Source organism: Nelumbo lutea, chromosome 1 (genome assembly GCF_056320005.1).
Source record: "Nelumbo lutea isolate HS-2025 chromosome 1, American lotus-T2T, whole genome shotgun sequence".
In the NCBI taxonomy this organism is placed as follows: domain Eukaryota; kingdom Viridiplantae; phylum Streptophyta; class Magnoliopsida; order Proteales; family Nelumbonaceae; genus Nelumbo; species Nelumbo lutea.
The window spans coordinates 219,595,155-219,617,639 of NC_142684.1; the positions used below are offsets into that span (position 1 = coordinate 219,595,155).

Below are 22,485 nucleotides of genomic sequence, written 5' to 3' on the forward strand. Positions count from 1 at the left end.
CCCCATTTGGCTGCAAGTGCAGACTTTCTATAATGGTCTTACTGACTCAAATAAGACCATATTAGATGCTGCAGCCGGAGGATCCATAAATAATAAAACTCCTGAGGTTGCCCATGCACTTATTGAGGAAATGGCAGCCAACAATTATCAATGGCATTCGGAAAGGACTCAAACTAGGAAGCAGCAAGGCTTGCATAATGTTGACACTTATACAGCACTAGCTGCACAAATAGGAGCACTCAGTAAAAAAATAGATGAAATGCAGATAGCTGCCATGCATGTGCAGCCTCTTAATTGTGAATTGTGTGGGGGAGGCCACATCAGTACAGACTGCCAAGTTGGCAATCAGTTCAGACCATCTACTGAACAAGTTGACTATGTCAGCAATTCGTCAAGACAGCAGGGTTACCAGAGTCACCATACTTTTCATCCAGGATGGAGGGGACATTCAAACCAGTCCTGGCCAAATCAGCATATTTCCAAGCCGTTCCACCAGACTTATCATCAGCCTGAACCGAAATCCAATTTGGAGGAACTGATGACAAAATTTATAGCAGGTGCAGAAACTAGGTTCCAGAACCAGGAAGCCTCAATCAAAAACCTGGAAAACCAAGTGGGGCAATTGGCACAATTAATCTCTTCCAGACTGCCAGGAACTCTTCCAAGCAACACTGAAGTGAATCCACGAGAGCAGGTGCAAGCTATTACCTTAAGAAGTGGAAAAGAGTTGCCTGAGGTAGAAAAGAAGAATTGGGCTGAACCCAAGGCAGAAACAAGCCTTGGAACCAAACAACAGAAGACGGAACAACCAGAAGCACAACAAGGGATGCACCAACAATCACAAGTTCCATTCCCTAACAGGCTGAAGCAACAAAAATTGGAGAAGGAATTTGGTAAGTTTCTTGAAATATTTAAAAGTTTACATATTAATATTCCTTTTGCTGATGCTTTAGCCCAGATGCCACACTATGCAAGGTTTTTGAAGGAATTATTGGCAAACAAAAGGAAACTGGGAGATGTGGCTACAGTTGCATTAAATGAGGAATGTTCTGCTATCCTTCTGAACAAGCCGTCTCAGAAACTCAAAGATCCAGGGAGTTTCACTATTCCTTGTACCATTGGCAGTTTAGAAATTGAAAAAGCTTTATGTGACCTGGGAGCTAGCATCAATTTAATGCCATATTCTATCTTCAAGAAATTGGGGTTGAATGAACCCCAACCCACTAGAGTGGCATTACAATTGGCTGATAGATCCATTAGACATCCTAGGGGGATCATAGAAGATGTGTTAGTTAAAGTTGACAAATTCATTTTTCCAGTTGATTTCATTGTGTTAGACATGCAAGAAGATGTGGAGGTCCCGCTTATCCTAGGGAGACCTTTCCTGGCTACCGGAAAAGCAATGATTGATGTCCAACAAGGACAACTCAGCCTTAGGATACAAGATGAGGAGATAATTTTTAAAATGTCTGATGCTATGAAACATGCACCCTCTAGTGATGATTCTTGTTTTATGATTGATGCCATTGAATTGACAATTGATGAATGCTTCCAGGTAAGTAGAATAACTGATCCTCTTGAACTCTGCCTCCAGCAGGGAGAACTTGAAGAAGCAGAAAATGAAAAAATAAACCTCATGATAGCATACCTGAACGATAAGCCTCAATTCAAGGGAAAGGGGTTTCTTAAATTAGAGAACTTAGGCAAATTGCCCGGACCATCAGATAAGCCATCACCCCAAGAACCCCCCACCCTTGAACTGAAGCAATTACCATCCCATTTAGAGTATGCTTTCCTTGAGGAACCATCAGATCTCCCCGTGATAATTTCCGCAGCACTGAATCCCTTACAAAGAGAAAAATTATTAAGAGTGCTGCGGGAACACAAAAATGCTATAGCTTGGAAGGTAGAAGATATCAAAGGCATTAATCCATCAATCTGCACTCACAGAATTTTAATGGAAGAGGACAGCAAGCCTTCCGTTCAGCCCCAAAGGCGCCTGAATCCCAACATGAAAGAAGTGGTAAAGGCTGAAATAATTAAGTTGTTAGATGCTGGGATCATTTATCCTATTTTTGATAGTTCTTGGGTAAGCCCTGTGCAAGTTGTGCCCAAAAAAGGGGGTACGACTGTTGTTCCAAATGAGAAAAATGAACTCATCCCTACTAGAACCATTACCGGATGGCGTGTGTGTATTGACTATAGAAAATTAAATGAAGCCACCCGGAAGGACCATTTCCCTCTCCCATTTATGGATCAAATGTTGGAGAGGCTAGCCGGGCATGAGTATTATTGTTTCTTGGATGGATATTCAGGGTATAACCAGATACCAATTGCACCAGAAGATCAAGAAAAGACCACTTTTACTTGCCCATATGGAACCTTTGCATACCGAAGGATGCCCTTTGGGTTATGCAATGCCCCAGCAACCTTTCAACGATGTATGATGTCTATATTTTCTGATATGGTTGAAAAATTTATTGAGATCTTCATGGATGATTTTTCAGTTTTTGGCTCTTCGTTTGATGCATGTTTGAATAATCTGGAACAGGTGCTTACTAGATGTAAAGAAACACATCTTGTGTTGAATTGGGAGAAATGTCATTTTATGGTGCAAGAAGGCATAGTGCTTGGACACAAGATCTCTCAAAGAGGTATAGAAGTCGACAAGGCCAAGGTGGAGGCAATTGAAAAATTACCAACCCCAACATCTGTTCGTTCTTTGAGAAGTTTCTTAGGACATGTCGGATTCTATAGAAGGTTTATTAAAGATTTCTCAAAAATTTCCAAGCCATTATCTACCTTGCTTCAGAAAGAAGTGCCTTTTGAATTTTCAACTGAATGTCTTCATGCTTTCAACATCTTGAAAGACAAATTGATCCATGCACCTATCATGGTAGCACCAGATTGGACCCTCCCATTTGAATTGATGTGTGATGCGAGTGATTTTGCTATAGGAGCTGTTTTAGGACAAAGAATGAACAAACATTTTCAGCCAATTTACTATGCTAGCAGAACCTTGACTGGACCCCAACTCAATTACACCACCACAGAAAAGGAGCTGTTAGCAGTAATATTTGCACTTGATAAGTTTCGTTCATATCTGATATTATCCAAGGTTGTTGTCCTCACAGATCACTCGGCATTAAGGCACTTGCTTACCAAGCAAAACTCAAAACCAAGACTGATCAGGTGGATCCTTTTATTGCAAGAGTTTGACATTGAGATTAGAGACCTGAAGGGTGCTGCAAACCTGGCTGCTGACCATCTCTCCCGGTTGGACACGGTAAGCTCAAAAGAGGAGATAACCAGCAACATTCGAGAAGAATTTCCGGATGAGCAGTTGTACTCAATACAGAAATACTCATATCCTTGGTATGCTGATTTTGCTAATTATCTAGCTGCACAAGTCCTTCCTCCTAACCTTTCATATCAACAGAAAAAGAAATTCTTTTCTGATGTAAAATACTATCTGTGGGAGGAACCCTTTTTGTATAAATTGTGTGCAGATCAGATCATAAGGAGATGTGTCCCCGAGGAGGAGATGGAGTCGGTACTCCAATTTTGCCATGATAAAGAAGCAGGAGGTCATTTTGGAGCTAGTCGCACTGCAGCCAAGGTTTTGCAATCAGGTTTTTATTGGCCCACACTCTTCAAAGATGCCCATCGGTATGTGTCCACATGTGACAAATGCCAAAGATCGGGAAACATTTCCCGACGGAATGAAATGCCCCTTTCCAATATTTTAATCTGTGAAATCTTTGATGTTTGGGGTATAGATTTCATGGGACCTTTCCCGAATTCTTTTGGGAATAAGTACATCCTCGTTGCAGTTGACTATGTATCCAAATGGGTAGAAGCCATGGCTTTACCCACAAATGACTCAAGAAGGGTAGTACACTTCCTAAAGAAGCTATTCTCCCGATTTGGCACTCCACGAGCTATAATTAGTGATAGGGGAACTCACTTCTGCAATAGCCAATTTGAGAGGTTAATGCAGAAATATGGAATTACACATAAATTAGCTACCCCTTATCACCCTCAAACCAGTGGCCAAGTGGAGTTGGCTAACAGGGAACTCAAAAGAATTCTGGAAAAGACCGTAGCATCCGCCAGAAAAGATTGGTCCATCAAATTAGATGATGCATTATGGGCATACAGAACTGCATTTAAGACACCTATTGGCATGTCCCTCTACAGATTGGTCTTTGGTAAAGCATGCCATTTACCAGTTGAATTGGAACACAAGGCCTATTGGGCTCTTAAATTCTTAAATTTTGACATTCAGGCCACAGGGGCTAAAAGGCGGTTGCAATTGAATGAATTGGATGAATTCAGACTTACCACCTATGAGAATGCCAAAGTTTATAAAGAAAGAATAAAAAACTGGCATGATAAGAACTTGCTGAGATGGGACTTTTATGTAAGCCAACAGGTATTGTTATATAATTCCCGTCTCCGCTTGTTTCCAGGTAAGCTGAGATCCAGGTGGTCTGGACCCTTTACCATTTCACAGGTTTTTCCCCATGGGGCTATAGAACTCACCCATCCGGTTCAGGGCACGTTTAAAGTAAATGGTCAGCGCCTGAAACCATATTTAATGGGCAGTACTGTACCCCCTCCATCCACTGTTTATCTAGATAACCAATAATCTCTTATGCTTGCTCATGAACAAGTTAAGGAACCTTTTTGTCATTTATCTTTTTAGAATATTAGTTAGTAAAATAAAGATCTTTTTCTCAAAATTTCAATTCTTTAAGGATTCAGTTCATCATTTTCTTTTCTTCAGTTTGCTCTAGCAAGTGTGACTCCCTAACACTACGAACATTGAGGACAATATTCATCTCAAGTGTGGGGGAGTGAGCCCGAGGCTAGGGTATGGGGGTTGAAACCATGCACCTCATGCACCCCAACACACATATGCAGGCAATGACATCACAAAAAAAAAAAAAGACTGGAACCCCTCAAGTTCATTACTATTTATTTGATGATTTTTTTTAAGAAGGAATTCAATGAGTTGAGGGAGACTGATGTACTTGTTAAGTTTTTATTCTTGTGAATGACCCAATTTGATATATGTAGGAGAAAAGGGGAGCTGAATATGCCTTTCAGCATGACTAGCCCTAACTTCCTTCATGTGTATGGAAGCCCTTGATTTGATTGTTAATGGTCAAGAAAGCTAGTGCACATCTGAAGTGCTAATTCTTGAGGTTCAATAATTGCAAAAGAAGGACAAAAGCCCAAATTGACTCCGCTATTCTGAGCTGAATAGTAAAACTAGCAGCTTAGAACATGAGTCCTATTTACCTACCTCAAGCAAGTGACCAGTGTGAGATGGAGCATAAGATGCACTCACACCAAAAAAAAAAAAAAAAAAAAAAAAAAAGAGAAAAGTGTGAGATGGAGCATAAAATGCACTCACACCGAAAAGAAAAAAAAAAGGTGAGATGGAGCATAAAATGCACTCACCCTTAGAAATAAGTAATTGTGGTGACAACCGAGGTTCAAAGGGGCACTCTAAAGTTGAACTCTCATTGAGATTTAGTTACAGATGTGAAACTTAGTGAAATTTGATTATTAACCTTGACAATTAAGGAGCTGATTTATATATGAATTAGGAGTGAAGGCTAGAATATGATGAAATTCATATTCTCCTTTCCTCGGATCTGATACATATCTTAAATGGTAATTTACAAGAATAAGAGTTGAGCACTTACAAAAGTTCCCCGACTACTCAATGCATTTCTATCTTAAAAAGTTCACCAGGTAAATGGTGAGAACAGAAGGGGGGAATGTTAAGTTTATGGCTGATGTCTTTGCTTGAGGACAAGCAAAAGCTTAAGTGTGGGGGTATTTGATGAACTTACAATTTATCTATAATTTTTGAGGACTTTAGCATGGATTTTTATGCCGGTTTTATTAATTTTTGCCTTAATTTAGCTTAATGCTAAGAATAGGTTCAGGGATAATCAATCCAAGAAAAGGAAGGAAAAAGGCAAGAAAAGAAGGTTCAAAAAGACCAATTTCAGTCCAGCCCGGTCGTGGAAGCAAGAGAGAGCACTTCGGCCCAAAAAGAGCAAGTGAATTCCTTGAGAAAACCCAAGAAAATAAAGCCTAGCTATGAGGAGAATTTGGCCCAGCAAGGAAGGCCCATTTTTAGCCCAAATAACAGCCTAGAGTGTAGCCCACATGAGCTCAAAAGCAAGCTAAGTTGTAGCCCAAATAGCAGCCCAAAGGGAGCTAGGGGCGGCAACTTCTAGGAGTTTCTTGAAGAGAAGGAGGGAGCACTCTAGAAGGTTCATGAGGGGTGTAATACACCCCATTCTAGAGGCTTCAAGAAGGGGCAAGAGCCCCCTTGAAAAACTATATAAGGAGGCCTCTAGGAGGGGAGAAAGTTGTTCAATTGCTTGAGAGGAAGGCTCTCCCACTCTTAGAGGTTCGGCCACCTTGAGAGAAGAGAAGAGAAGAGAAGAGAAGAAGGCTAGGCGCAAGGAAGAAGAAGAAGAAGGGCTGAAGGAAGTTCAAGACAAGCAAGCTAGAAGAAGAAGGTGAGTTCGAATTGAGAGTTTGTGATTCAAAGATCTTCTGTAATAAATCATTTGTAGTTTCATTCTCTTTTGATTTGAATTCAGTTTCTTTGTTATATGTTCTTTCTTTTTTCTCCTTGTTTCCATTCTTCCTTGATGTATTTCAGCTTGTAAAATTTCAGTTCAGCAATCTAATTCTTTTTGATTCATTCAAATGGTCATGCATTGTATTTGAAGTTTCTTGAATAAGGGTGTGATTGTAGATTAATTCGGCCAACTAACCTTCAAAACTCAGATCTGAATTCTCAGATCTGAGATTGCAAGATCTGAATTGCTTGAAAGAGAATTCAGATCTGCAATTTTCAGATTGGGCGAATTAATCTACAGCTTGGAATTCCTAGAGTGCTTGAGAGAGACTCTAGGAATTCAGATCTACTATTCAAGAACTGAATTGAGTGCAAGGTTAGAGATAACTTGCACAATTCAGTTGGTGATCAATTCAGATTTGAATTGATGCCTTAGAAGTGTTTGAAGAAATGCATGCATGGGGATTAGATTCTTGCTAGAGATAGAAGAACCGTCACTCATGCATAGGATGAACATGCGCTTGAGAGAGGCTGTTCATGACCTTGGGGTTTCACCAAACCAAGGCTCAATCATGATTCATTCGAATGATCCAAATTGATAGATTGCTGAATTCTAAGATTGACATTTACTACTTACTCTTCTAACCTGAATTGAAGGCAATTGGGCCAATGATTTAGATAGATTTTAATTTAGGATTTCTTAGCTTTCATTAGAGTTTTGATTTATTTGTTGATCAGATAAGAAGTGCTCAATTTAGTATTGGTAATTGTTTCCTAAATCCTCGTGGGAACGATACTTCACTCACTACTTTATTACTTGAACGGCTAGTGCACTTGCTAGTGTCACAATGAGCCACACATCAACCTCATCCAAGTACAGTCCAGGTTGGATCCCTCTTGGAAGATCGTCTTTGGGAAGACATCATACAGCAGCTGAAGGGCAACGCCAATGTATTTGCTTGGTCGGCGGCAGATATGCCGGGGATTAACCCCATGGTCATCGCCCACCATTTAAATGTCAACCCGCGCTACTGACCCATAAGGAAAAAGAAGAGGAGCTTCGCCCCGACGCTGGCTTGATGGTCAGGAAAGCCAACAGAAAATGATGAATCTGCATCGACTTCACCGACCTGAACAGTGCTTGTCCGAAGACCGCTTCATAACAAACCGAGGACTGTATTGCTACAAAGTGATACCCTTTGGTCCAAACAATGCTATTGTTACCTATCAGTGACTAGTGAATCAAGTATTCAAAACCAGTTCAGCCGTAATGAGGAAGCATACATGGACGACATGCTAGTAAAGAGAAAGAAGGCAAAGCAGAACCTATCAAATTTCAAAGAATTCTTTGGCACCCTCAAGAAATAGAGTGAAGCTGAATCCGACAAAATGTGCCTTTAGGATAGGCTCCGATAAATTTCTGGGGCTCATGGTCACACAGACAGGGATCGAGTCCAATCTAGAAAAGATCAAAGCCATCCTAGACATGCAATCACCTTGGATCACAGGCCAATCCCTCAACAAGTTCATGCCAAAGTCCACGAATCAATGCCTACCCTTATAGTGGACTGAAGAGTGTGAACGGTCCTTCTAGGAGTTGAAGAGGTACCTGAGTTCACCACCTTTGCTCACAAAGTCGAGCCCCGGATATGTATTGCTACTCTACTTCTCGGTTGTAGACGAGGTAGTCAGCTCAGTATTGGTAAAAGAATAAGACCAAAACTAGAGGTCAACCTACTACACAAGCAAAGTCCTCACCGATGCGGAAACTCGATACTCAAACCTAGAGAAGGTCGCCCTAGCCCTAGTCACCTCGGCAAGAAAGCTCAGGCCATACTTCCTAGCCCATAGCGTCCAAATGCTTATCGACCAGTCCCTCAAGCAAGTCCTGTAGAGGCCAGAAGCATTTGGCTACCTAGTCAAATGGAGTGTGGAGCTGAGCGAGTTCGACATTGACTACACACCTCAAACCGCCATCAAAGTTGAGACCCTAGCTGACTTCCTGGTCGAATGCTCCTTTTCGGCACAAGATCCAACTGTAGCACCACTAATTTGGACTCTTCACCTGGAGGGCTTAGGTGTTCTAGAGGAATTGGAACGGCTTGAGCTGAATGTAGACGGGTGCTAACAATGGTAAACTGTTAACAAGAATCACTATATCAATGAGCTGAATGCAGATGCAAGTTATTAATGCAATAACCTCAACCTCGCAAGCAAGGGGCACAACATCAAACAGTTCACACAAACAAAGTGATTCTTAAGGAAAAGCTTTAGGGGGCCTCTTCAATGACTAGATTACATCAGCGGAGTTCATAGTCGGGATCATATTTCATGTGGAGGGTGATGGGTCACCAGTTACTTGGTCTTGGTTCTACCTCCAGCATGGTTGAATTAAGGATTTGTTTTGTTCATAATCAGAATCAGAATCAGAATGGCCTATTCCATAGTCTGTTTGGTTTGGACAGAAATGGGATTAGGAATTGGAATCGACAAGAATGGGATTTCATTCCCAAGGGAGGGGCAGAGAATGGCCATTTCCTCAAATGGGGGAATGCCATTCCAGTAGGAATGGGAATGAGATTCTGATTCCACACAACCAAACAGTTGGAATTGGAATAGTCCATTCTGATTCCGAATCTAGACCCCTATTCCTACAAATCAAACGAGGACTATAAACATCCACCACCAACACCGTCAAAACGTCCATGGAGCTTGTCGTACGCCCCGCATAGTCTAAACTGAGATTTCAAATGTGAGATGTCCTCCTCACTTCTCATCTTTCTTTGAGAGAGAGAGAGAGTGTGTGTGACAATTGCATGGAAAAGAATCAGGGGAGTCTCGACTGAGCTTTCAAATGTGAAATGTCCTCCTCACTTTCCATCTTTCTTTGACACACACACAGTGGTAGAGGCTACACTTTGTGGGATGTTTTGGTCGGAGGTTTTCTATATGGCAATTGAATGGAAAAGAACTAGGAGAGTAAGCGGCAATAGTGAGGGTGATCATCGCGAGTGCCGAAGGGCTCCCCACCACAGGATTACCTGCCAACAAAATACATTCCAACAACCTGCCAACATGATCACATACCACACATCTCATACATAATGGATGTCATTTTTATGGTGGGTTTCAATCTCATGGGAGGGCAGATTCAATCCTCACAAAATTGTGCTCACACCATTCTCACAGCCTTTTCAACCATACATCTGGAGTATCTCCATACTTAAATCTTTTTATTCATGGGGAGATATTCCTGATTTACAGATGAAAAGGGATGTGAGAACAGTATGAACACAATCTTGTGAGTATCAAAGTCCCATTTTATTTCATGGTTAGATGTGTGGTGTTAGATCAAGTAAATAGGGGGTTGGAACGTGTTTCGTTTTCAGAAGATCCCAATTCCATAGTGCTTGTGGGACGCGTCCTATGGGGAACCCCTCTGAATTCGATCATCGCATGCTGGTTTTAAGCAACCTTGTTTTATCATCTTACAGGGGTATTCACATGTAATCAGTTATCACGTGAGGAGGGTGTCCATTTACCGGACCCGATTTTTCAAACTTTGACGCAAGATGGATATGCTGGACCAGTAATCATGTATTATTGGACACTATTACTTTGGAGCTGAATTTCTTCAACCACAAAATTACTATACATCTCTTCGTGGACAGTCTTGGCCAATGGGGTACAAAAGGCCTGGTCTTGGTCCATTGAGAAACAAGCCCAGCCCAATAACAGCATTTATAGTCCAAGATTAGCTTTTTAGGAAATGAGGAAATTAAATTCATGGATCGGATAATTGGATTGGATGGACCCCAAACCCAAACCTAGTACTTGTTGTGTGTTATGTTTGATTGGATTATTCGAATTATTCTTTTTTTCTTTTTTACTTTTTTTGTGTTTGAGTATTGGGGTGTGTGGAATAGTTTGCCCTAAAATAAACTGGAAAAGATCATCAATTTCCAATGTCCAAAAATTTAAATTCATACATTATAGATAGCTTAACATGTGAAGGATGTTGTTAATAGGGGTGTCAATTGGCCAGTTTTGGGTTGGATCTGATCCAAACATTATTAAATCAAATTTGGATGGTGTATATAATTATTTGATTGGATCAATCCAAAATAAATTTGTCCATATTCTTATTGGTCCGAATTAGACTTAAACCAAATTTCCAATAATCCGATTATAAGGCCAAGTTCTTGTCCAATTTGAAACCGGTCAAAACTGAAGCCAGCATAAAATCACTTTTATGAAAGTATTTTTCTATGAAAGCATTTTTACGAAAGAACTTTTATGAAAGTACTTTTACGAAAGCACTTTTTTGCAAGTATTTTTATAAAAATATTTTTACAAAAGCACTTTTATGAAAGTACTTTTATAAAAACACTTTTACGAAAGAAACTTTTGTGAAAGTGCTTTTATAAAAGTACTTTTACTAAAGCATTTTTACAAAAGTACTATGAAAATACCTAAGTTCTTTCATAAAAGCACTTATATAGAAGTACTTTTATGAAAGCATTTTATGAAAGTACTTTCATTAAAATAGTTTTACAAAAGCATTTTTATGAAAGTACTTTTATGAAAGCACTTTTATAAAAGTGCTTTTTCAATGCCAAAAGGGAATATTTTTATAATTTCAGATTTCTTCATTTTACTATACTTTTATAATTTCAGATTTCTTCATTTTAATATATTTTTATAATTTTTTATATTTCATTCGGTTTGGATTGGTTCCAATCTAGTCTATTTACATTTTATGGATTGAATCGGGTCCAGTCTATTAATGAATTCAAATTTGTGCCCCATACCACAACACATCTCTGCCATGTATTAGGAACATCTCCCAAAGATGACATCATCGATTCTGATATATTGTAGGGCACAGATGTGAAATCTTCGTTAACAGTCCATAGTTGGGCCTTGGAGGCATAGAATTGACCCTTTTCTTTTTTTTTTTTTACAAAGGAAAAACACGCAGGACATATATTTGATATGAGAATAATATTCTAAAAACTCATAAAAACGGAAAAGGGGTAAACCATGATCCGGAAGTTTCTTGGATGAAGTTGATTACTGTAGACCTCACTGAAGACAAAAATTAGAATGTGGAGACACCACAAGTGTCATGTGATGTGGGATATTGTGGGGCACAGATGTGAACTCCCGGTTAATAGTCCGTAGTTGGGCCTTGGAGGCATGGGCCTGACCCAGACAGGAGATATATTTGACATGAGAATAATATTCTAGAAACTCAGAGAAACGGAGAAGGGGTAAACCATGATCCGGAAGTTTCTTGGATGAAATGTACTGAAGATAAAAATTGGAATGTGGAGACACTACAAGTGTGATGTGATGTAGGACATTATGGGGCGCAGATGTTAACTCTCCGTTAATAATCCGTAGTTGGGCCTTGGAAGCATGGGCCTGACCCTTTTTTTTTTCTACAAATAAGAGAGATATATTTGACATGGGAATAATATTCTAGAAACGAAACGGAAAAGGGGTAAACCATGATCCCGAAGTTTCTTGGATGAAGTGGATTACTGTAGACCTCACTGAAGACAAAAGTTGGAATGTGGAGACACTACAAGTGTCATGTATCGAGAACGTTCAGGTGAAGAAGCGTGTTCCCGACTTCTCGACGCCCTTCGTCTTTTCCTTTTTTATCCTGCTCGTTATAAAATCAGTTGGACTTGCACCCTCTCAAATTTGTGCAGTGACAACAACTTGTTCAGCTTAATTAGCTTTGGTGATTAATCATGGCTGCATCTGCATGCGGCGTCTTCAGCACTATCTGCTCTTCATTAGCCTCTTCTCCTCATTATTCTTCCCCGTCGAAACGGACCGGTAGCTCCGTTGTCCCCATTTCTATTTCCTTTCCCTCAAGCTCCCGTAAATTTTCTCGACTACTGTCGATTGTGAAAGCTCAAGAGTCCGGTGATCACAACAATGACAGTTCCACTTCCATTGATGTACAAAACGTCGACCAAACTAAGGGAACGGCCGTTGAGAGGGCACCTCGACGCTCTGCCTTTGACATCTTTCCATTTGGTAATGTATCGATCAACTTTCCCATCATATTCTTTTCACGGCGTATGGAGAGAGATTGTTTCTTCTGACAATCCGACGGTAGATGATAAATCCACGTCATAAATTTTTTATTTTCTAAGTCGTCAACAATGTTTTAGAATATTAAAATTTTCATGATAATATTAAAATTTTTTATTTTCTAACTGAACCGGGCCCAAAGGGCTACAACTACAACCCTCCTAGTAGGGCTGTTCATAAGAAGCCCAACCCGATCAAACCGATCAATTTAGACCACTCAACCCGAGTTAGGCCGGGTTGAGTCTGTCTAAATTGATCGGTTTTGGGTTGTACAAATTCATAAATAGATGGTTTGGGTGTAAAAATCGAAACTGATTAGTTCTTATTTATGTAAGTTGCCTCTATCATAATTCCTAATTACGATCGAATCGAACTGACTTAGTTTTTATTTACCTAAGTTGCCTTATCATAATTCCAAATTACAATCTTTCTTTTAGTTCTTATTCAAGTAAGTTGTTTCTATCCTATCCTAATTGACAATTACAATTAGAATTAGGTATTTTTTGATAATTTTTTATTTTAATTTTAATTTTTTAAATAAGTTTTCAGGGAATATCTTAGAAACTTCAGTTTTCAGTTATCCTTTCTGTACAGGAGCAAAACCAAAACCGACCCAATCCGATTCAAATCAATCAGGTCGATTTTGCTTTACACTGGTCGGTTTTGATTTCCATCTCAAATAACCCGACCTATTCGGAAAATCCAATAAACCGACCCAACCCAACTCATAAACATCTTGGTTCATGGGCTACACAACGGGGCCGGGTAAGTCCAACTCTAATTGGTCTAGTTCTGGTCGATCTCGTGTCCCCTAAATCGAAAAGAAGTGTGTATCTTATCAGTTTTATTACTTGGGTTGGGTAAGGTAAAGAAAGAATGATGTGGTTGTGGACTTGTGGTGTGGTGATGACAGGACTGGTGGACCCAGTATCACCGATGAGGACAATGAAGCAGATGTTGGAAACGATGGACCGTCTGTTGGAGGAATCATGGACATTCCCAGGAACGGAGCGATGGGCAGGGGCAGGGGAGATGCGAACCCCTTGGGAAGTTAGAGAAGAGGAGACGGAGGTGAAGATGAGGTTTGACATGCCTGGCCTCTCCAAGGAAGACGTTAAGGTATCGGTGGAGGATGACATGCTGGTGATCAAAGGCGAGAAGAAGAAGACGACGACGGAGGACGATAGTTGGTCCAGTAGGAGCTTCAGCTCTTATGATACTCGTTTCCTTCTTCCCGACAACTGCCACAAGGATAAGATCAAGGCGGAGCTGAAGAACGGTGTCCTCCTCATCTCTATCCCCAAGACCAAAGTCCACCGCAAAGTCATTGACGTTGATATTCAATGAGGTCTTATTAGTGTGTCTGTGTGTGAGGTCGAGCTACCCCGTCTTTGTGTAGCTCATCCTATTTCTACGTTCTACCATATAAAAGAAAAATCAGTGTAAGAAAAGTTTTATTAATATTTTAGATTTTCAAGGATGGGAGTTGGGAGGCCCTCGTCCTTGATGGCCCCTACAGCTGCGTTCTTCCATAATGTGTGTGTGTGTTTTTTATATATTTTTCCTCAGATTTATAATAAAATTATGGTGAGTCACTGAGTTTGTGATATTTCCCCCACAGCTGGCCACTGCGTCCTTTGCAAAATAGCGATAGGCCAAAGAATTTCATATCACGCATTTCGATTGGTTTGTGCGAGAACTTGATAAAAATTTTGATGGTCTTGGCTATATAGCTCTTTCTGAATGATCTGGGTATTAGGATTAGGTTGGTTTGTATGATTGTATATATCCATATCTCTTAAGCATAACTCACCCATGTGATAACAAATCCTGGCAGGCATAACGAGAATTGACTCTGTGAGTCGCTTAATGAAGATTAAAAAGGAGGGAAAAGACACACTAGTCCTTAATAGGCTCCAGCAACAGAACAGAAAAGGTTCCAACATTGAGTAATTGGTCGCTAGCTGTTTGCTTGGTGCATGGAACATGTTTATTGGAGGAGCGGTGCTCTGCTCGACCGACCGGCTGAGTCTGAGTAAGCAGCCTACAGGGGAGGTGTGCATAACTTTCAAGATTTTGGACTACGACAGTCTCATTTTCTTCTTAATTTGTTTTTTTAATTGGATTGGATGTGTGTAATTGGGACAAAGACAAATCCTAATTATGGACTCCGGCACAATTAAGATGCATCGTGTACTCCAGGGCAATAATAGGTATTAATTGAGGTGCCAGGTTTGACTGTATTTGATTGCAATACAAATAAATTTACACTGACAGTGCAAATGATTTCAGTGTAAATTCTGACCTATTTCTTATTTCAAATTTTAACTAATTTTGTTTGATTATAGTATAAAAGAAATAAATTAAGGAACACAATCGTATTCCACTATTCCCTCGCCTTGCCAGCGGGTTTCTTCCGGTGAAACTGAAACCTTAGATTTAATTAGACCTCACCACTCGCCAAAACCTTTTACGTCGAATCAGGGCAGTGCTGTCAAATGTGGTTAAAAACCGGATGATTAGAGTTAGAGCATTCAAACTGAGAATAAGGCGCCGAATATATATATATATGGAGAGAGAGAGAGAGATTCCTCCAATATGAATAAGCATGCATGCATGCTCCACCAATCACCATCCATTAATTCAATAAGTAGATGGTGCATTAATTCTTATTTGAATCCAGCAACCAGCAACCATTTATATATCGGTAATTAAGCCGCATATCCAGAGTGGGTGTCCGATCATTTGATAATTCAATAAAATCATATACGAGCGAGAATTGTGGAATTAGTGGTATCCATGACCATGCATGTTGCAGGGGGAAAAAGCATGGTGCGCTGCCATTTGCAAAAACAGTCGAATCCTAACAGCATCAACTTGCATTCATGTTGCATTGTGAGTTAGTGCATGTATTAATTTAATTGCTTTTTAACACTACTACATACATAAAAATCGTCCATCTTAATAAAGCTATGTTTGTCTCTTATTTTCTATCAAACCAAACACCGATTAAGTGGTGGACGTGTCAATACGTTGGTTCGTTTACCACCCACCCCGAGTCCCTGACACCTCCCTGATCTCTCTCTCTCCCTGAACATGAGAGTGTGAATGAGGAGGAAAAAAACAAATCAAATAAAAATCCAAGTATAAAAAAATAGCCACTGCTACCTCACATGCATACATTACGTTAACCATGATAACAATTAATTATAATTAAATATATTTGAAGCAGATCATGGAAGAAACAGATGCAAATTATATTACACGACATGAGTGCCATACATTGCTCTCTCGCTCCTTCAAATTACACAATAGGAAATTAAAATGAAGGAAAAAAAAAGAAAAAACAGGTAAAAAGCAATGGGAGATGCCCTCTCACTTCTCAAATCAATCAAAGCTCCAGTCCCCGTTGTTTCTCCGAGTAAGCTTTCCAACTACTGGAGAGGCTCCATTGATCAGAATTAGCCACAGAAGAGACCCCATTTCCGCATTTGGCCACTGTTCTCACACTCTCGATCAACGCCTCGGTGCGAGCCTCCTGTGACAATATTTCCGTCAACTGTTCCGGGTTTATCACCAGCTTTACTTTCCAGACTCCCGTGCTATTACATCTAGGGAACACCTCGCTTTCCGATCTCTTTAGTATTCCTTGATTGTCGAAAGACATCCTGTAAGGTGTCACAAACGACGACGATAACATACCGTTTGGTCTGAGGTCACCATCTCCGGTGATTCGGGCTCCTCTCCCGGCATGCAGAGGTAGTAGATAGTATAATTCTCCGGAGAGGAGCTCTTCATTGTGGATGAGTGGTTGAGAGAAGAGATCGCGGCTCCGGAATATGCCGTAGCCTGGAAATTCGTTGGTGATGCACTCCGCGGTGATGGGTGCGCATAGCTCCATGATGCCGCCGTTAGATGTTACCACTTTGATCACCTCATGAACGCCTCCGATGCCACGAAACACGCAGTTTCCCATGTAAAAATACTGAAATACTATTTTAATGTGTGCGTTGTGCAATTGTGCAATTGTGCCTTGTGCGTACGCTCTGTCTTCTTCTTCTTCTTCTTTTCCAAAATTTCTTATTAATTTCTTCACCTGAGAAAAATGATCAGAGAAACAATTTGCGTCGGCGAGTTGCTTCGCTTCTCCACCGGACACATCAGGTCAGAGTACGAGAGGCATCACTTTGATTAACTGCTTTTGCATCATAAAAGAAAAAGAAAGGGGAGTGTTTTTTGGGTACACCTCATTTTTCATAAATGAGAGCGTCCTGAGTAAAAGGACAAAGAAACCTGTGTTAGTGGTCTAAAAGCAGGGGTATTTTTGTCTTTTACTTTATATTCTTTTTATTTTTTAATTTACAGTCTATACCTTTATTAAAAATAAGATTTTTTCTTTGTGAACTTTATAAAAAAAAATATAAGTTGTGCTGAAGCGAAAACAAAAGGTATTGAGGAAATGGGAAACGCATTAGTGCACCCTACATTTCCTTTGTTTCGGTTTTGATAACTACAATTCCGAAATTGGTCAAAATGATTGATTCGACTCGATCAGTTGGACCGTTGATCTATTCTACTGTATACATAATATGATTTAACCCATTTAACTCAAATGATTGAACCGGTGACCCACAAATACAATTGATCAGTTTTTAAACCAGGGTGATTGATGAATCAAGAATCATAATCGTAACGGGAGGATACTAACAATCTGATTACTCGAGAGATTTGGGGCACCAGTGCGCATTTTGTTGGTCTGATCATATGGGGTGATGATTATTTTTACTCTTACTTTCTGTTTTGTTGGTCTTTCTCTGGGCTCACATCTGCGGTAACACATGTCTCAAAAGAAGTGAAGATGGACAAACAGGACTTTGATAGTTTTGATAGCCCCACCTCACCATAGGAAACTTTCTATGTTGCTCTATAATCTATATACATATATATCATCAAATATTCAAAATCCCGGTAAGATCGCAACACTACAAAGAAAACGGTGCATGGAGTGACTAGTGTAGTGAGAAAGATTAAAATATTAAAGGGTGGTAGGACCCAATTAAATATTTATTTTAGTCCATGGGATTCCTCTCCATCGAAACGGGATCTACTCCTCACACCTAGCGCTTTACATGCACATCCTAGGCATTGAAATATTTTCGGTATTTATTAATTATTATTTATGATAAATGTTCTCAATGCACGGTAGATGTGCATGTGAGGCGCCCATTAGTGTCCCCTCTGCCCCCTTTCAAGTTTCAACGAGCGTTTTGGATCTGATACAAACAAACACTGTTATTAAACAGCTGCTGGCATGCATTACTGAGACTCTCTGAGCTCGTTGTGGTGAAAAAATAAAAAAGACAGCTAAAATTTACCACCAACCCCGCGAAACGCTGAAACTAGAATTAGAGTGAGGGACTGAGGGCGGAGGGGAAGTGGAAAAATCCCCTTCACTGCACTGCACGTCTCCACCATTGCATTGCATTGCTTTACCACTTTCGGCGGCACTCAGGCAGTCAGCAACTCGAATTTTCTTTTGCGGGTTATGATGGTATTATTGTTCATAGAAATCATTCATAATTATATGTAGCAGTAATTAACTGCCATTTTCCTTTTTTTTTTCTTTTGAGTTTCTTCAAATTAAAGCTTTATTTAGAATTTTAGATGAGGGCGGGCTCTAACTTGCCAACTGGCAAGATCACACTTTAGAGCAGAGGGCCCAACTGCCTTACAAAATCATTTCAATGAGCAATACAGTGGGTCAGATCAAATGTTTTAATGAGCATTCGGTCCCTGCACATATTAGTATTGTCTCCCTTTTTTTTTCATATTTGTGCTACTTTTTCAATTTTCATACACCTTCTGGCTATAATATATACAGATTATATATTGACAAACTTGGAATCCTTTACATTTTGATTGGAAACAACTCCAGTTTGTGCACTATATATAATATATGCAGATCAGAAAGTATTAGTCAATTGTTAGAAACATTAAAAGAAGTGTTAGTCAATTTTCAAACAGTAAGGGTACACTTAGTCAATTAGCTAAACCATAAGGATAGTTTAAGAAGTTTATCCAAAAATTAACTAATAGTAATTGATCAAAGTTTTATATATTTCTACTTTTTTATATGTAGAATAATATAAAAGATAATTCTTTTTTATTTTTTTTTGTTGTCGAACTTCAAATGATTTATGTTTTTAACATAAATCAACTAATGTTTGGCTCAATTTATACCTTATCTAGCTAATTGTACAAATAGACTTGAGTTGGGGTAATGGGCTATATATCTCCCATTGTATAGCCCTATAAAGCCAAAAAATATTCTTATTAGAAAGTAAATATGAATGTTATGAGAGACAAGAAAACATTACCTACAATGAGGGTTGTAGAATAACTCAACCCTCCAGTGAATTTTGAACATGCCAGTGTTTTAATTAGGCATGGGGTTGACATGATACTTTGCCTTTTTCACCCATTACATTTGGGTTGGGCTAGGCTTGAGGCTAAGAATAGCCCAAACCCAGCCCAACCAACTTGAGCATGCAACATTTTATGTTGCATATATATATATATATATATATATATATAGTATTGGTCAGGTTGGCTCAAATTAGCATTTAACATTTTACACTGCTTTAGGCTTGCACCATTACATTTGGATAAAAACCACAACAAAACCCACCCAAATTGCACCCCTATGTATTATACTATGTTGGGTTGAATTTGGGTTGGGGATGGGTTGGTAAATTTAGCCTTAATACCCCTAGTTGGACCAGGCCCAAGCCCAAGGTTTGACTCAAGAGATTGGTTGAATTTGCCCTCAATCCAATCCAACCCATCCAAGTTGCACCCTTTCGCCTACCTTAACATAGCATAGTTTGGCCCATGTTCATTCCTATTCTGTGATTTAGTCATTAGGAAACAATAAGAAGAAACCAATGTTTTCAAAACTGGACTAGATCGGGCGGTTGGACTAGTCACCTGACTGGTTCGTTTTACCCCAAAACCGCTATTTGGCCAAAAATTGTTGATTTAGTCAGGAAGGGTTTTTGGTTGTTCTTTGGTTTTATTAAAATTATTAATTTTTTTTAATTTTTTGTCAGAACGGGGCACCCATTTGGATCAGATGGTCAGACCATTCAACCCGAGAACCTGACCCAGAACGGTTCCCAATTCAATCCGGTTTTAAAAACCTTGGAAGAAACTAAAATCATTGGACATGCCAACATAATGTGGCAATAAGAAATTCAACCAAACGATCCACTACTCAAATAAAATTGTGTGATAGTGTGGAAGAGCACATTTTTGAATTGTTTGTGTCAACTGGTTGGTAAGGTCTTCTATTGTTCGTAGTAGTGGAGACTTTGGGATCAAATCCTACCTGCAACTAGGTTTTGGGGATTATGGGTTGGGGGTCGGATGGGCTACCCCTGTTGTGTAGCCCTTGAGAATATATAAAAAAAAAGAAAAGAATTTCTAGTTAACGATGAGGATGTCATTGACTCATTTTCAATGGGGAGATTGGTGGTGATGTAGCCGTGAAATCAAATCCTTCGATGCAATTGCACGAAAGTTAATCAATGTGAGAAGGCACAAATGACTGCCACCACAAACTACATCTCGGGGTTCCTCATTCCCACCACCAACAACATTGGCAACATCCACTTCGACAGCATCTACATGGGCTCTGACTGTAGCTTCCTTGTTGATCCTGTCTTCTTTGTCCTTGAAGTCGGACTCCAAAGCGTCAGTGCTGAACTCCTCCCTCTCCTGCAAGAAGGTTGGCGAAACTTTGAATTCCTTGATAGCTCGGACCTTGGAAGCCTAGACCTCATCGAGGAGCTGTGCCTCACATTCAGCGAGGTGAGCATACTTCTATTGCAATTCATGCTTGAGCCTCTCGACATGAAGCTCCAGCTTGCCATTTCGGTTTCGCTCAGTGACCAGCTCGTCTTTCAGCTCGCCGATGAAGGACATGGCTCGTTCAACTCAAGACCAGTACTCGCTTGCCGCTACCTCAACAGTTTCAACCCTCGCCATATGTCGCTCAGTTTGCTTGACAATGGAGTGGGTCAAGGTGATCACCTATAAAGGAAAACAGGACCTTAGTACAGAACGTAGATCAAGAATAGCACAACGAAGGGATTGGGAACTTACCATCATGAGGAAGTGCATAAGCTTTCCGCCGAACTCCCCACTATGTGCCTCAAAAAGATCAAAGACCTCCTCAGGGAAGATGGCCTCCTTGCTCTTGATTAGGGCGGTCCTAAAGTCCATGATGGTTTGCCTCCCCTCAAGAACGTCCTCAACGCTCGAACTACTAGTCGTCGGGGCCCTGAGTGGTAGAGGACGTACCTCAGATATCTGGGCCACCTCGGTCTCCAATGAGATCCTCTCTACCTGATCTTCTCTAACCAGGTCGACTACTAGGACTGCCTCAGTAGCACTTGGTGCTACGGGCTCAAGAGGCAATGCCCGAGGTGGTTCCTTTTGGGCCACCTTTCTCTTCTTCCTCTTCCTCATGCTCTAAAGAAATCCTATTGTTGGAATACTCAACACGTATCCAACATAAGAAGCCCAAAAGTTAGTCAAGCTACAACAAAATAAAGAAAGGAAACACCCAAACCAGAGACAACAACCTACCCAGAGGACTCAGATAGCTTGGATTAGCTTCTCTTCGGCCAAGAAGTCGCTCAACATTGGCTAGCGGTCCACAAGGTTCCACACTCTAGCCTGCACCTGGTCATTCAGATCTTCCCCGATGTCTTTCACCCACTCTCTCTAGTGTGTCGAGAAAAGCCACCCACTAGGCAGCTCAAGGAAGAAGTACTTATTCTTCAAGGTTGGGACTTTAGAAGGAAAGCCATGCAGAAGCTTGTATCCGGGCAAGTAAGACAGATAGTAACTAACTTGCTAGGGGTGCTAGCAAGGTTTTGCTTTATTTGGTAGAGGCTGGAAAAGGTCTTAATGTCAAGGGGAAGGCCAATATGGAAGCAGAGGGAGATTGTACCGACCAAGGTATGGATGGAGTTCGGGTGCAACTGGTCAAACCAGACATTGTAGTAGTTCAAGACCTCAAGAATGAAAGGATGGAGAAGAAACCAGAGACCTGCCTTCAAAGCCTCCTCAAAGACGGCGACCTTGTCCTTTTCATGCTCCCAAGGAAAAGCCCCAATTGGAAGGGAATAACCAAAGTGGTCAAGAATCTTGTACTGAGCCACGAGACCATAGATCTCATCGACAGTGAGTTTAAAAGGACCAAAGTGGTCCGACACTCTAGCCCTTAGTCATTGTCAGGAAGACAAAGCCCTTATATGGGAACCTTGTTGATCTTGGACCGAGGATCCCTCCTCGGCCTGGCTGAGTTGCACTCTCTCCTCAATGGACTCACCACTTGACACAATGGAAAAGAACAAGGAAAGAAAGCAAAGGAAGATGACTCACCTAAGGAACAAAAATGACCAACCTCACTGACCTAATTGAAGACACCGACGACATTGCGCTCTGGGACCTCAATACGCACGAGAGCTAAGAAGGAGGTGGAGGAAATGGGTCCCCAAGGGCCCTATTTATAATTGCCTAAGCCGAGCATGAATGATCCGGATCGAGCAGACCCAACGGTTCCTGAGTGTGCAATTGTTTGTATTCCGAGGCGAAAATAGTTGAGTGTGTTTTTTATGTCCTCAGAACTTATCTTCAAGTGACATCCATGTGTGCCCGAGATGTGACCTCGTCCCAAGGTCGAGCCAGTTAAG

General features: G+C 40.5%; 2 protein-coding genes across 2 annotated transcripts; one reads left to right on the forward strand and one right to left on the reverse strand.

Annotated features, from left to right (window-relative positions):
* Window positions 1–12,232: 12,232 nt before the first annotated feature.
* On the forward strand, window positions 12,233–14,344 carry HSP21 (heat shock protein 21). The gene is made up of 2 exons (XM_088963391.1): window positions 12,233–12,667; window positions 13,638–14,344. The coding sequence occupies exons 1-2, from the start codon at window positions 12,376–12,378 to the stop codon at window positions 14,069–14,071; spliced, it is 726 nt and encodes a 241-aa protein (XP_088819517.1). The 5' UTR covers window positions 12,233–12,375; the 3' UTR covers window positions 14,072–14,344.
* A 1,562-nt stretch (window positions 14,345–15,906) lies between these two features.
* On the reverse strand, window positions 15,907–16,929 carry LOC148881122 (uncharacterized). Its single transcript, XM_088963393.1, has one exon. The coding sequence runs from the start codon at window positions 16,698–16,700 to the stop codon at window positions 16,116–16,118; it is 585 nt and encodes a 194-aa protein (XP_088819519.1). The 5' UTR covers window positions 16,701–16,929; the 3' UTR covers window positions 15,907–16,115.
* Between the last annotated feature and the right edge of the window lie 5,556 nt (window positions 16,930–22,485).